This window comes from Anarrhichthys ocellatus, unplaced genomic scaffold (genome assembly GCF_004355925.1).
Source record: "Anarrhichthys ocellatus isolate YVR2014 unplaced genomic scaffold, GSC_Weel_1.0 scaffold42, whole genome shotgun sequence".
Classification (NCBI taxonomy): Eukaryota; Metazoa; Chordata; class Actinopteri; order Perciformes; family Anarhichadidae; genus Anarrhichthys; species Anarrhichthys ocellatus.
In genome coordinates, this window is record NW_022280072.1 from 1757708 (window position 1) to 1773583 (window position 15876).

At 42.8% G+C, this 15876-nt stretch overlaps 1 protein-coding gene across 5 annotated transcripts in view; it reads left to right on the top strand.

The window, feature by feature from the left end:
* Nucleotides 1-15876, top strand: part of suco (SUN domain containing ossification factor) — a 39642-nt gene that overhangs the window by 7297 nt on the left and 16469 nt on the right. For 4 of the 5 annotated variants that reach the window (XM_031868239.1, XM_031868240.1, XM_031868241.1 and 1 more), the window contains exons 2-6: nt 11213-11321; nt 12687-12788; nt 13211-13530; nt 14227-14367; nt 14734-14914. In XM_031868239.1, the coding sequence (XP_031724099.1) occupies nt 11213-11321; nt 12687-12788; nt 13211-13530; nt 14227-14367; nt 14734-14914 (853 nt within the window). The remainder of the gene's footprint in view (nt 1-11212; nt 11322-12686; nt 12789-13210; nt 13531-14226; nt 14368-14733; nt 14915-15876) is intronic. The other variant, XM_031868242.1, reaches the window with a different exon arrangement.

The following is a 15876-nucleotide window of genomic DNA, read 5'->3' on the forward strand; positions in this document are numbered from 1 at the left end:
TGTCGGAGGTTTAGTCGTTACGTATGTGACTTTGTGCATGTGTGCCATGTCTCTGTGAGGGCAATGTACAGAGAGATGTCCTGTGCATTGTTGACGCACACGGCTAAAGAACATCGTGTACTAAAGCCAATAACGGCTGGTTTTTACAAAGATGGCATATAAAGTCAAACCAGTACCATCAAATCTACTTTCATCACGCCGCCTGCTGGATGCAACATCCAATTATCTTATTTTAGGCCAAAATAATTAGATTTGTAATGGACATACAGTAGGGTCATTGTTTCAGATTGGGTGGATATGTAGGTGCTTGTGTAGGAGTAGAAAGTATTGTTCAAATCTGAAATATCACAGCATTCCTGTCTGTTGTATGATTATTTATTCAACATGGTGTTTCCGTGTTCGTTAGGAGGCCACTGTTTGCTTTGGAGAATGTATGTTAAATGTTTCACTAAGCAGCAGCAGGTTGGGTACACTGTACTTTGGTGAATGCTTAATGAGTTTTTGTTCTCCTGCTGTGCCGGATGATGCGTACATACTGACCAGGCATGCACGCGTATTCTTCTACCCCCCCCCCCCCCCCCCCACTGGAAAAGTGGCTTTCCCTATCAAATATCATTATATCACATGACTGCGTCCTTCGGTCCCTTTGTCCCGGGCCCATGTTCCTGATGTCAGATTCCCAAACCTCTCTGATCCCGTGTGACTGGGACTGCTGCGATGCTCCACAGCGGCACCGTACTGTAGCTGTGGCTCTTTTGACGAGCTTGTGTGTTTAAAATGTCACTGCTGATGAATATGCAGGCATTTAACAGATAGGTAAAGATATAATGGAAACATTAAATCATATAATTACTTCATTTTATAACCAGTAACTTAAATACATGTAAAATGTAGGCTAAGAGTGACACATTTAGATGTTAAACACAGGTGGAAGTGTCTAGAACCTGCATTCTCTCTAATGACCATCAGGGGCGACTCCTCTGGTTGTATAGAAGTCTATGAGAAAATGACTCTACTTCTCTCTTGATTTATTACCTCAGTAAACATTGTAAACATGAGTTTATAGTCTCAATCTCTAGTTTCAAGTCTTCTTCAATACAGCATGATGTTCATTTAGTAAATGATGGTATTAAATGATATTATCTAAATTGTTGCATCAATGATTTAGTGGACGGCGCACGTATCCATGATTAGTTTTGGTTCTGGGTGAGAATGTCCTTAATGTCAGCCGGTTGCAGGCCTGTTAGCTGAACGTAGCCCTTCAGCAGCAGTCGTCCTTCCTCCAGGTGACTTGGCCTTCTCGGTGTTACTCAGTCGAGCGTCCAAATAGAGGTGTGTCTGTTCTCTCACACACTACATCCTAAAGAGCCTCCTGTGTCAAAGGTTGAAGGATTTTCGTACGTCGCAGAGCAAACAAGCTTCACAAATAGCTTAAACTGTTGTGAATCATAAGAGCATGTGGTCTTTCATTATATTAGACGACCTGACGTGGTTGATCAAACTGTGATTATCTGGCTTTGAGAACAAACAGGATGTAGTGGTTTCGTTCTGCCAGGAACTGCTGGTCGTGTGTTCAGTCTGATGGTATTTTAACGAGACTAGTAAGAAAGCGACCAATCAAATTTTCTTCTGACCTGAAAGTGTGACATCTGTTTGTTGGCACTATGCTGTTCCATTGCTTAAACAGAGCTTCATCAATCCAAGCTAATATCACCACATTTTACTCATTTATTGCCTTAAAAGCAGGTGGTGGGGAGGTATTTTAAGCTTGCCTGCAATTATTTCAGACGGGCTTTATTTCTCTACTCCTCCAATACAGCAATCGGCTCCAATAACATTAATAGCAGCGATGCTACTAATGGGGCTAATGTGTCTGCAGCAGCAATGTAGAACACATCCATTCCAATCCTTTCCCTTGGCCCCACTGTCAGTGAAGTCTCTACAAACCGAGCTTCTCCGTGCTATTGATCTGCTAGGGGGAGTGAAGCTGTGCCTAAGATTGGTAAAGATGCTTTGAGGAACATGCAGCAGCCAGCAGAACATCTGGTATCAACTGTTCATTTCTGAGTTTTTACTCTAGATTAGAACCATATTCATTTCAGGCAGAAGTCAGAGCCGTCGCTGTTTCAAAGAAGATCTGGTCGTTAAAGATTTGAGTTCAGATAAGAAGAGTATAGGGGAAGCACAGAGTCACAACATAGGATATACACGGGAGGAAAAGAGGGAGAAATGTGATAAACTGCTCTCCATGTTCTTAATCCAGGGTTCCAAAGCATCCTGGAAAACACTTATGTTCAGCATCATATTCACGGTTAAAATGGTCTTTTATGGACCAGAGTAACGTCGCTTTCTTCCCAACTCCTTTAAACGGCTACGTCTCTAACTTTGAATCCACATTTAGGTCAGTAGAGTCCAGTCTAGATTAATGGTATGCTACTCTTTGTGTTGATGGTGTTCAGGCTGTTCAGTTCCTGGTGTTGAGGTAGGATTAGAGATGGTATGTTGCTGAGTATGTTTGCACATACAAGGAATCTGACTGGGTGATTGGTGCATAACAATAAAGACAGTGCAATACTATATCTGGTTATCAAATGGACCACAGGTGAGGTGGGAGGGTCCGCTTCAGAAATGTTTGTGGGCGCGTTGGAGAGCTGTTCAGCCACTGAGTCCTGGCTGCCCTGTGATGTACCAGAGGAGAGGATTATGTGGGATCAGCAGGCTTTAAAACTGCTCTACATCATTCCATGCTTCCATGTGGAGGGAACTCAGATTGCACACAAACACGAACACGCTTGGTCCTAAAGGCTGGTCTTTGAGGCTCTGCCCCCATTTTCCCTCTAAACAGTGACGACATGTTTTTGTCTGCCTGGCAGATGCGCTGGCCTACTTTTACCAGCGAGCCTTTGCTGGCACTCGTCCTCCAATCGCCCCACAATCCACCTCTGCTCACGTGGATGCAGGATTCTCTCTCCTCAGCTGTTTCCCCCCCTCCCCCCACACACACACACACACACACACGTCAGCTCTGTGGAGGTTCAAAAGGATAACATTTAGAATCCTTGATGGTTTACACTGACTTCAGAGCAGTTGAAATGATTTTTGGGACGGTGGCGAAAAAAATAAAACAAAAAAAACTATCTGTATCTGCCAATATGGATCATCAATGATCGGCAATTGGTATCTGCTGCAAAAAAGCGTAATCGGGGAAAGTTCTATTTGCTCCTTTTTTCTTTTCTTTTGTGCTGATCTGATCCGTGACTCAAATCCATGATCCGATCTGAACCATGAGTTTTATGATCTGTTGCACCCTCAGTATGTTGGTTGAAGGATTTATTCTTAAAGGTGGTGATCTTTGAGAAAACGGCTGGATTTATTTGGCCTTATGGGCGTGTGTGTGTGTGTGTGTTTGCGCTCTCTCAAAGCATGTGATTTGGCTTTAGTGAGGTGACGGATCAGTTTATAATAAAGCCTGAACTAACTCACTCCATCATCTCGCTCTGCTCCTTCAGCCTCTCTGACGTTATTAACTCGCACATCGTCTATCAGGAATAATCTGAACCTCAGAGGGAAAATATCACAAGATGTTGGAAAGATGGAAGACTGAGAGACTATTCACATTCCTATTAAATTCTTAATCAAGAACACCATAATAATGTGACTTCAGTATTTTATCAAACAGTTTGTCTCTTTCCCTCTTCTTTTATTCATCCGTCTGTGTTTTGCACACAGCAGTTGACATGATGACCAGGTTCTAGTTTTTTAATTTAAGACCATTAGGTAAGGACTTAGTGTGTGTGTGTGTGTGTGTGTGTGTGTGTGTGTGTGTGTGTGTGTGTGTGTGTGAAGCTGTTCTGAGATTTAGGCCATGAGAAGGAAAGACAGCAACTAATCTGCCATGTCCCAGGTTCTATATATATATGTGTACTCTGTGTGTTGCTGTGTCATGCTACGAGAGTGACAAAGCTCTCTCGATCTCTTCTCACACAGTAAAGAGTCAACAGAAAGAATAAAGGATGATGGAGAACAGAACTCTGAGCTAACCGGAGCAACACACACAAGTTCACACATGTTGTCTTGCTCGACGCCTGTGGAAACCTTTTGTCACCAGGCTGCCTGAGAAGAGGCCCGAGCACAGTTTGCATGCAATGCAGCTGGTGATAATGTTTGACCGGATGCTGGCGGATGAATCTATCTCCAGCGTGTTGTCTCTGCAGTTCTGTCTGCGCTGTGTCAACCCAGTCGGTTGGTACAGGACGGTTCTGAATGGCCCTAAAGCCAACAGGAAATAACAGAGGATTTGGCTGTTTCGGAACCAGCGGAGACAGTCGTGTCTGTGTGCATCTGTGCAACGCTGTGGTGCTTCAGAAGGCAGTATGATGGAAAAAAAAAAGTACAAATCTGTTTTTGCTCTTCTGTGGCAAACAAGCTGTTGTTTTTTCGGCACGTTAAGGATTCAAGAATCATTTATTGTCATTATGCAACACAGAGATGCACAACGACATTCGGTTGTAGTCCGATAAAGCCTAAAATGCTGGATCGGGTATCGGCATGCCTCGATCTGATATCGTGTTATATGATTTTTATCACCTCGTTTACGCTGTACTGGAACAAAAACACGAGTCACCTGCTCCCCGATCCGGTCTGCACATGTGCAAACTAGCAGTACAAGCCTGTGGTTAAACACTCTCATGCACCCTATTGTTTTCCCATGTTAACTCTGCATTGTGAAACAAACCTGTGTGGAAATCGGCAGGAGGCGGGCTTGTTGGCGTTAGCGGTTAGCAGGCGGTAAAGCAGCTGCTAAACAACGGAGCTAAAAGAGGTTGCATCTAGTTACATTAGGATAATCCTTTTATCAGGATTACTGCAGCAGAGGATAGTGCCAACAAACAAGATACAAACAAGTATAATATATAATAAAACACAAAGTAAATGTATATTAAATAAGTAAAAAAACAACAAAATGATGATGCATTCAAGCTCTATTCAGTTGAAATGAGTGTAAAATGTAGTTTTTAGGGTGAAACTTGAAAAAATAAATAGTTTCAAGGAGATTTTTAGATGTTGGAGAGGGAATCATGACACGTTTAACTTTTTAACGCACTGGAATCAGTGTTTTTCGGTTACGCAAGTTCAGGTGTCGGAATCGGGAAGGAAGGAATAACGATATCGGAGCATCTCTACTTATTGTGATTGATTGAATCTTTATTTTCGTGTCATGCACATAACGTGCCCAGCCCTCGTGGGTTTATTAGACACCAAAAATCCAGCTGCAGTGGACACGCATTTCATAAAGTTTCATTAAACTACTGGTTACTTCACCGCTCGTTCTCAAACTAAATACTCTGCCTTCTCTCCCAGGCCTGGCAAAATACAATCTAAAACAAAAAAGACTCCTTTCCTGAAGCACAACTCAAGCTTTTCAGTCATTCAGCCAAAAGAAATCAATGTAAATGGAAGTCATTTTACTAAAGAGTACATCCTTTATGTCCTCAAAGATGGGGCCGTAAAACTAAATGAATATTACAAAATGATTGTAGTAAAAACCTGAAAGACTTCCTAAAAACCCCACGGGTGCTTCTGAAGTGGGACCGGGGGGGGGGTGTTAGCAGGATGCTGACTCATCAGTCCTCAGGCTCTTTATAGCTTGGCATTGACCCACCTCTGGTATGTAAAGTACAGTATTAGCTTCACTGGAACATCTATTTTTCCTGGTGGTCTTTGTGCATTTTGTCCCCCCACTGTTTCAATTAAAAAGTAGGTCCCGCCCCCTAAAGCAGCTCCTTCTTCACCCTTTTCTTTTCCTCTGTTGAAGGAATGTCGACTCTCGGGTCGTCCTCTTCATTCATGCTGATGACGCTGAGTGACGCTGTCATTCCCTCTCTTTTCACAGTGTGGGCTCGGTTCTTACACTTCGCTCAGTAAACACGGGGCATTTGCGGCCTTGAATTGCTCCGCATGTTTTCATTCCTTTGTATTTGAATCTTTATCATTTAGATAACACGCTGACTTGGCGGCTTCCAGTCAAACATTAGTTCAGTGTGTCGCGAATGAGGCAGTCTGTGTTATTTGCATCCGTCGTCATCACGGAAGTTTACACAGGACTGTTTACTCTGACTTGTTGGACCTGCACCGGTCTGTGTGATCGCTTTGTCTATCATTGGTATTTGCACAAGTACATGTTATCTGGGTGATTAAAGGCCTTTCAAATAAAAATGATGAGCAAAGTCCTTATCTGAAACTAGACTGTGAAACAGCCCAGGGTTGTTTCAGTGACGATGCAGCAACAAAGAGGCCTTGATACATAGAAATATGCTCATCAACACGTAGCAAAGTATTCAGACCAGGTGAGGCTTTTTGAAAATATGTAAAGCAATTCAAAGGCTCTGTGGCATCCTGTGCAAAGATAGCAGTCGTGATAATCTCAAGGCTTTGAGTAGACGGATCAAACATTCAGCAGAGATCCACACTAATGATGCTCATTTGGGATACAATAAAGGTTTTCTTTGTGTCTGGATGGTGATGTACAGGTCAAGGATTCTGACTGCACTGCCCTATAACCATATTTTAAACAGAAGTATGAACTCTTGAGTGGATCGACTCACAGTATGTCTTCATTCCCAACCTCTTCTTCATCTCTCTACGGTCTGCTTGTCTCTGGATGTATATACATGAGCGGAAAGAAGAAGTTATGAATAATTTGTGAATCACTTTCAAAGGTTGTACAGAGCACACGGGGATGAAGTGCTGTTAGATTCTGTGTTGTGTGAGAGGGAACAGAAGGAAAGCTGATCTTTTTAACTCGATTTAGTTTCTGCTCTCCAGATGTCGTCGGAGTTACTACGTATAAGTGTAAACGTCAGAGGCTGTTATGATCTCTGGGTTTGTTTCCTGACATGATATCAATCATATATATATTTTTTTATAGGGACGGGGACACACTGCTCCATTACTGACATTAGATATTGGGCTGATACTGACTCAAATAGCTGGATCGCGTATTGATGACGATGGGGCCCGATCTATTCAATAAGATCTATGTTTAGATGTGATTGCACATGCTCGCACTACACTACATCATAGCTAGTGATATGGAGCTTCACAACAAACATGTCAGCTGTTTGAGGTATTTTACGCTCGCTTTGACAACGAGCTCCTCTTGGAATATCTGCAAGCCACCGTTGCTGGTGCACAACATTATTTTATTAATAAATAACAATGCAGGACATTTATGACATTTGGTGACACTTCCTGATGTCACTTCCACACAGTGAGGCATACCGCTTATTAATTCAACACTTGTACAGGATCGGTACTGCGTCTGATCAGTGCTTCCCCAAACAGTTACTCCTTGTTGTCCTCAGTTTGCTTCCATTTGATTTTTTTACAGCAGTCTGTTGCGTGATGTTTTTGTGTCGCCTTCGGTACGACATGTGGGACGTTTCCTCACTGTACATCCTTGGGTGTTCAGTGGTTGAGGGTGGACATTTGAAACGCAGCACAACATAGTTCAAAGTTATGGATCTAAGTTTAGCCGCGAGCCTATATAAGCATGTGGCTCATGTTTACTCCATAGCGTCTGTCCACCAATCAGCTCGTAGGTTTCCCTCACTAGCCTTCTAGCCCTTTTTTGGGAAAGCGTACATCGAGAGGTACACAGTTCATGTTCTGGTGTCGGAGTCAGCTGTCCCCTTTTAGAAGAAGTGACATTTTGAACCTGTGTTCAACATTCTGTGAGAGATGAATCCATCACGGAGATGAGAGGAGATCGCCAGAGGACGTGTTGTATTTTCAGTAATGAGTCAAAACTCTAAAAACAACTTGTGTATCAGTAGCTTCAATGTTTGCATTAACACTTTATCTCACCGAGTTGAGATTTGCTCATAGATCTGATGTATTGCAGCACAGCTTTGTCATGTTTTGTCTCGGCTCAGATGTTAGTGAGCAGAATACAGATGGAGCGCTCTGTGAGCGACGGCGCTCTGACGTGCACACATGTTTCCTCTGAGTGATTGTGAATATTTTCACTGCTCGCCTCCCTCCTCTTGACAGCCAGGCTGACGGGGCGCTAACATGACTGTCCATGTGTGCCGCCTGCTCCTAACATTGATATCTGACCGCTCCAGTTTGTTGTGGAATATTTCTTATGACTAGTCGGGAGAAGAAAGTGAAGGTTTTCAATCAATGTAAAGTAAACAGAGTTTTGATGAACGATCAAGGTTTGTAAAGTCAATTTATTTGCTTGCAAGCAAAGAGAACAGTCTCTCAGACACATTGCAGTGATCTGTATGAGTGCTCTGCCTAAACAGTCACAATGCATGAACATTTATGCTCAGACAGCTTCCTGTTATCTGCTATGCCAACAAGAATACACAAAGGACACAATAAAAGGCAGGTCATCCTTCGAGCCTTAGTATACTCCATTTTAGGAAGATGTTTTATCTCCTGTTTGCAAATCCCTTTGTTCACAGTTTGCCTTACAATAAGCCGTTTAAACACACAGCAGATGCTTCCTTTGAAGCCACTGTGACATTGTTAAAATGACCATTGCAGAGACAGAATAGACATTCTTTACCCTCACACATCATATATGCATGCAAAGGTTTACGCATTTACAACTTCAGATAATGCGTCATAAAGGAAGTTAAAAGTATTTCAAACAGATATACAAGATAACAAGACACCTGGATACTAAACTAACAAAAATCATCTACTGAAACTACTGTTTGGTGTCTGCACTTTTAGGACTTACATTCTTCAAACCTTCACATGAGACTATGACATATTTTCCCGTTACAAGTTTCAGAATCACATGGTGTCTTTGTATCTGAGCTCTGCGTCTTTGGGACTCTTCTGATACGATAACCAACTGACAACCAGCTGTCTCTCCTCTGCTGTTTCTTATGGCTTCTTATCCTTTACATTCCTAATCTGTTGTTTTATTCTCTGTCGTCATACGCTGAGTATTAAAGTGCATATAACATCATGCATGGAGGCGCTAGCTTTGCAAAGATACGGAGGCAGAAATGAAACTTGAAACGCACGCTGAGAAATGAATGAATTCATTCAAACCTTTTTATTTAAGCCTCGGTTTCTCTTTTAAATACACAGAGTTCAATAAATCAGAGGACGATACTCGGTGAAAAGAGTGAAGTGGTTTGAGATCACCGCCTTGAATTGTCCCGGAGTAGAGAGAGTGTCGATCTACCGGCCGATAAATACAGTTGTGTGAAGAAGTGTTTGCCCCCTTCCTGATTTCTTATTTTTTTGCATGTTTGTCACACTTAAATGTTTCAGATCAAACAAATTTAAATCTTCGACAAAGATAACACAAGTAAACACAAAATGCAGTTTTTAAATGAAGGTTTTTATTATTAAGGGGGAAAAAAAATCCAAACCTACATGGCCCTGTGTGAAAAAATGATTGCCCCCCCCCCCTGTTAAAACATAAATTAACTGTGGTTTATCAAAGTAATTGAGATCTATCAGTCTGGAAAAGGTTACAAAGCCATTTCTAAAGCTTTGGGACTCCAGCGAACCACAGTGAGAGCCATTATCCACAAATGGCGAAAACACGGAACAGTGGTGAACCTTCCCAGGAGTGGCCGGCCGACCAAAATTACCCCAAGAGCGCAGCGACGACTCATCCAAGTGGTCACAAAAGACCCCAGAACAACATCCAAAGAACTGCAGGCCTCACTTGCCTCAATTAAGGTCAGTGTTCATGACTCCACCATAAGAAAGAGACTGGGCAAAAATGGCCTGCATGGCAGAGTTCCAAGACGAAAACCACTGCTGAGCAAAAAGAACATAAAGGCTCGTCTCAGTTTTGCCAGAAAACATCTTGATGATCCCCAAGACTTTTGGGAAAATACTCTGTGGACTGACGAGACAAAAGTTGAACTTTTTGGAAGGTGTATGTCCCATTACATCTGGCGTAAAAGTAACACGGCATTTCAGAAAAGGAACATCATACCAACAGTAAAATATGGTGGTGGTAGTGTGATGGTCTGGGGCTGTTTTGCTGCTTCAGGACCTGGAAGACTTGCTGTGGTAAATGGAACCATGAATTCTGCTGTCTACCAAAAAATCCTGAAGGAGAATGTCCGGCCATCTGTTCGTGACCTCAAGCTGAAGCACACTTGGGTTCTGCAGCAGGACAATGATCCAAATCACACCAGCAAGTGCACATCTGAATGGCTTAAGAAAAACAAAATGAAGACTTTGGAGTGGCCTAGTCAAAGTCCCGACCTGAATCCGATTGAGATGCTGTGGCATGACCTTAAAAAGGCGGTTCCTGCTCGAAAACCCTCCAATGTGGCTGAATTACAACTATTCTGCAAAGATGAGTGGGCCAAAATTCCTCTACAGCGCTGGAAAAGACTCATTGCCAGTTATCGCAAACGCTTGATTGCAGTTGTTGCTGCTAAGGGTGGCCCAACCAGTTATTAGGTTTAGGGGGCAATCACTTTTTCACACAGGGCCATGTAGGTTTGGATTTTTTTTCCCCCTTAATAATAAAAACCTTCATTTAAAAACTGCATTTTGTGTTTACTTGTGTTATCTTTTGTCTAATATTTAAATTTGTTTGATCTGAAACATTTAAGTGTGACAAACATGCAAAAAAATAAGAAATCAGGAAGGGGGCAAACACTTTTTCACACAACTGTAGATATGATTTATAGATATTGTGATGCACAATGATGTCGTCTAAATTGATAACAACAATGAGAAAACCATGTGGTTATTTCGTATAGACTATTCATGTATTGAGTTACCAGAAAACATGCTATATCATTATCGAGATATAACAATACCTCTATCGACATAGAAGGTTTTGGCCATATCGCTCTATGTTGCAGATCATTTTTCCATGTGTTTGAGGTACAAAGTATTGAACTTGAGTTCAGACTACAAACACGTAAGATGGTCAGTAGAGCGAGTTTGAGAGGCTCCTGTGGGCCAGACCAGCTCAGATGTTAGACAGGGTGTCTGTGCCAGAGAGGAACAAGCAACACCTGAAAGACTTCCTGGTTCCTGTTGAGCCTCACGGGTGGGAAGGAACAAGGGAGTGAGATCAAAGAGGAGGAGGAGGAGGTGGAGGTGGAGATGATTCAAAGAATGCAGTTGGCCTTGAGCAGCTTGCAAGAATACAAGCAAGTTGATGCAGGGTTTTTAACGGTGACATTTTCTCCCCCTTTCTGTGTTCCAGGTACCCCGGTCGATATGTGTGTTGTTCAGAGCAGAGCTCGTCTGGCCCTGGACAGTCGGCGGGGGACGGAAACCCCGAGGGCCAGAAGCAGGACTCCACGCAACACCAGGTTTGTGCCTTTGTGCATGTTTTAAAATCAGTCGGTCACATTAAACATTTGATAAACGGCTTTAATAACGACTGTTGTGGTCTGATCTTTGACGGCACTTTCTCAATACGAAGGGAGCTCAGATTTATCTGACTGCTTGTATTAATTGATGACATTTGCAGTTGTATTGAGGATGCGACACATTAAGATGCACTGAGAGTCGTTGTGCGTTGGATTAGTTGACGGGGGATTCACACCTGTAATGGTTGGGTGTTCAGTGTGGTTAACATCGCTGGTTCATCTCGTTGGGGCTGTGGGACGGTGAGCAGTATTATTAGACTCGCACCAAAGGGTGGAGGTGGTAGGAGTTGGGTCAATCGCTTACTTGACCTGGTGAGAAGTAGGCGTGAAGAGAGGAGGAAGAGGAGAATGAGGCGAGAATGGTCCTGGATGGATGGGGGGGGTAATTGCATAAGTCTTTGTTGTCGATCCACCATATTTCTTTACCTTTACGACTGATAATCTCGTAGGATTGAAGCGGTGTCAGGGACGCTCGTAAAGAGGGAACACACTACGTAAAGATTAGAGCCCCTTTCTAGGTGAAAAACAAAATACTTATACGTTGTCACGGCCATCGGGTTCTCTGTGTAATGAGTGATATAGGATAACGCCCTGTGGGGTTAAAGTTCAGAGTATACAGAGTTACCCAATCTCTGCTTTTTCTGTCCTTTTCTTTATCACTGTATTGTGCGTTTCAATATCAATACTGTTAGACTATGTCATACGTTAGAAAACGATTGAGTGTGTCCCAATAAACAGCATGTCATGTAGGGTTTTATAATTTCATGTTTTTAAATATTATTGCTTATTATTACGTCTGATATACAGTGTCTTATGTGGTTTTAGTATTTATACATATTTTATTTCTTACTTTATTTGCCTGAAGTGGACTGTTGCTGGCTCTGGGTGGTTAAATATGTGATACCCTCAGCTCTTATCAATGTGTGTGTGTGTGTGTGTGTGTGTGTGTGTGTGTGTGTGTGTGTGTGTAATATGCACATGAGTGTTAGAATGAATGATAATTTGGGGAGCGAGTGTGTTTTGGTGTGTGAGCCCAGAAGAAGGGGAATCATTGTTAATGCTCCAGAACCAAACAGGCGTTCAGCAGTCTGTCACTGGCTGTATAACACAAGCTTTGTTCATCAACAAAAGACTGAACAAAACCTGAGATGCAAAGACCTTCTGCATTTCACCTTTCTGCAAGAAAATGCTTCAACATATGCTGTCAATAATGTCTTGTAAAGATTTAAATTGTCATCCTGCTTCATTTTTAGGCTTTAATATATAATATAACTGCTGTTTATTTATTATTTATTTCCTCTTTAGGTGTTGGAAGAATGGACGACACACGCATCATATGATATGGGACTGGAGACAGAGAGAGCAGCACTAGACGAGCTTGCGACACACAATGTACACCAAGAACAGGTAATGTCACACGTGTACCGCTTATTAAACGCTCTCACAGCTGCTGTAGATAAAGTTAGCCTGACAATATGCATCAGAACCACGACGGTGCAAATCTTTAAAATGGGAGAAACAAAAAGAAGCACGAGATGAGAGATCAGTGTATTTGAAGTAATATGCATTTGCTTTAATATTCGTTTTCTTCATGACTGCACACTTGTAGAGGACAGTTGTCTGTTGTGGTACTTTAGGGAAGCCTTGCGTATAACATACAGCCACGTTTCTTTCTGCCTCTGCCACTGTAATGTCTACCTGACATTTTTAACTTAATATGACCACGCATGATTGTCATGATAAAACATTATATTGACGTATCGCCTTTCTTTATTAAAATAAACTTGATGAACTTGTTTTGTTTATCTTTTTGTCTTTTCTCTCACCAGACTGTGAATCCTCGGGACGCTGAGGTGGAGGAGACCAAGACTGACCCAGAGTCTGATACTGTACCTCTTGCCTCTGAGCCAGAACTCCACCCAGAACCCCCGGCTGATGTGGACCTGCAGACCGCAGACACACGGGACCATGACCAGGAAGTCCCTGACTCCTCCACTCCAGAACCAGTTCCAGCACAGGGCCAAGTGTCCACAGAGACCGTCAGCGACGCCCCTGCTGCACACCTCGGCCTGGACTCAAACCCAGCCACATCCCCAGATGAAGCTGACAACACACCTACCTCACAGAGCGCCGGCCAGACCCACACAGGGTAAGCCCAGATCCACTTCCTCAATCCAGAGACCTCTTTCTCTGGCATTAGAAGTTGGCTGTAACCTCAGAGGAGTCACATTGGCAAACTGAAATTATAATCTTAGATGGTTAAAGCCAATTTCAACCCAGTCCACCATTTCACATGTTATGATTTTGTTCCCTTTTGTTTTTATTCTATTCTATTTTATTTTATTTACCCACTGTTAATGACTGATCACACACTGAAAGAGGAGCTCAAAAGAGAGTTGGTCTGACGGCCTGGATATTTCAAAGTCACTCCTCATGGAACTGGTGGCCGGCGTGAAGAAGCTACATTTACGGTGACATTTTGTCTTGTGGACTTTGTGACGGAAGTTCGTGGACATTGTGGAGAATCGCCAGAGTGGTGACGTGGAACTTTGACCCAAGATTAGTCTGAATATCTCCGGGGTTGAACCTTCAAGAAGATTATTTCCATCCAGAGGCAACTTTGGCATTCGCCTCCTTCCTCAAAGCAACATCGGGACATTTAAAGACTCATCCGCCTCCCCACCAGCGAGCGACCTCTCCACCCCCCCTTTTGTCCATCCATTTCTTTTCTCTGCTCTCTCCCTCTAGCTCTCCTCTCTCCCTCGTCTCCTCCCCTTCCTCCTCTCTCTCCTTCCTCCCCAGTGCGAGGACGTGTGGTAAACGCCATGTCCTTTCTTTCCCTCAGTGCGGTGAGGGTTGCCAGTGCAGGAGATGAACTCCCAGTAGACAAATTTGTCTTTGCTGAGCACTCTGGTGCACAGTGCGGAGTCATTCCCCCCGAACTGGCAACCTGTGAAAACTCCCCTTTTGGCAGGCCTCTCTTCAGGTGAGTTTTTCTAAACCCCCCCGGAAGCCAATCAAAGCACAGAGACAGGTAATCACGGTACAAGCTACACCTCTCTGCTGTGCGCAACCGTCGACCGCTGGCCTTGCTCTCCACTTCTGCTTTTTTTTTTTTTTTTTTTTTTTTTTTTTTTTTTTTTTTTTTTTTTTTCTTCCCCTGTTTCCATCGTTCTGCCTGCTCACAACCAAGGTCAATTCTGTCAAATAAATGGATTATAAATGGATTTTTAAAAATGTTTTGCAGAGTGCTTCCTTGTGTTCTCAACCCCTCTTTATCCTTATTCCTCCTCTCTCCATCACCATCTCTTCCCTCCCTCTCCCCCTCATTGGCCCTGTGTCTGTGCTATAGTGTGGATGACGCCGGCATAGAGGACCAGCGGTCGGACCAGAGCCAGAGTTCTGGTCCTGAAGCAGAGGTCCAGTCTACTCCAGGCCACGTGGACCAGGAACAGCGGCAGCAGGAGCTGGAGGATGAGCTGTCTGATTTGGACCAGGAGGGCAACATTTCTCAGAACCACCAAGAGAAGCAGGTCAGCAGCTTCAGTGCCGTTTTGAGCATTATAGTGCTGAAGGTATCGGGATGGAACATTTAAAAAATGACAGCCGTCCGTCTTTCTGTTGAACGAGACACAGTCAACATGCTCGCTTCATGTGACACAATAGCCATCCTGCTAAAATATACTTAATATTATTATTACACTATTCTCAAAGACCTTCTGTGATACCCATGTCTATAATGCATTATGAACATACTTATAATGTGGTTTTATCTGCTTACAGCACTGAATAGTCAGTTATAAGCACTCATAAATATATAACAATAATCATCAGCAAAGAGTAATATCATTTTAAATCTTTCTATAATTATTTATAATGTGCAAGAACACAAAATGTTGCAAACTTAATTTTTACTTTACTTAAAGCAAACAATTACCTCTTAGACTAACTTGTAAATGCATTATAATACATAACAGTGATTATAATGCATTATGAAACTTGACCGTATAAGTCATTCTAAAATGTTTCTTGTTATGAAGCATTATGAATATTTTATGAGTGTTTATAACTATGACTACACAATGCTATAAGCAGAATATAATAATCATAAGTGTTTATAATGCATTATAGATGTGTCGTAGAAAGTATTACAGTGTTGCAGTTCTCAGTGTTGCAGCTCACACCCCACTGAAGTGTGCTGGGTGGCCTGACGGTGCTGTTTGTCATTTTGCGGGGTCAGTCCTTTCAGTGACACTTCTCCTCACAACTGCTGTCTGGATTTCCATGAAAGCTATAAATATTCAGCGTGAACAGCTGTTTGAGCAAAGGGCAGCTTTTGAATGTTCCAAGCAACAAACGCTGAGTTGACGTGCTGCTTTCGGTTGCTTTTGTTCACGGTTGAAGGATAATGAAAGACGAGTGTATCCGGTGGAACTTAATCATTTTCAGGGGGGATTGAGCGTGTTGTGTTTTCGTGCATCTGGCCTCTGATCTA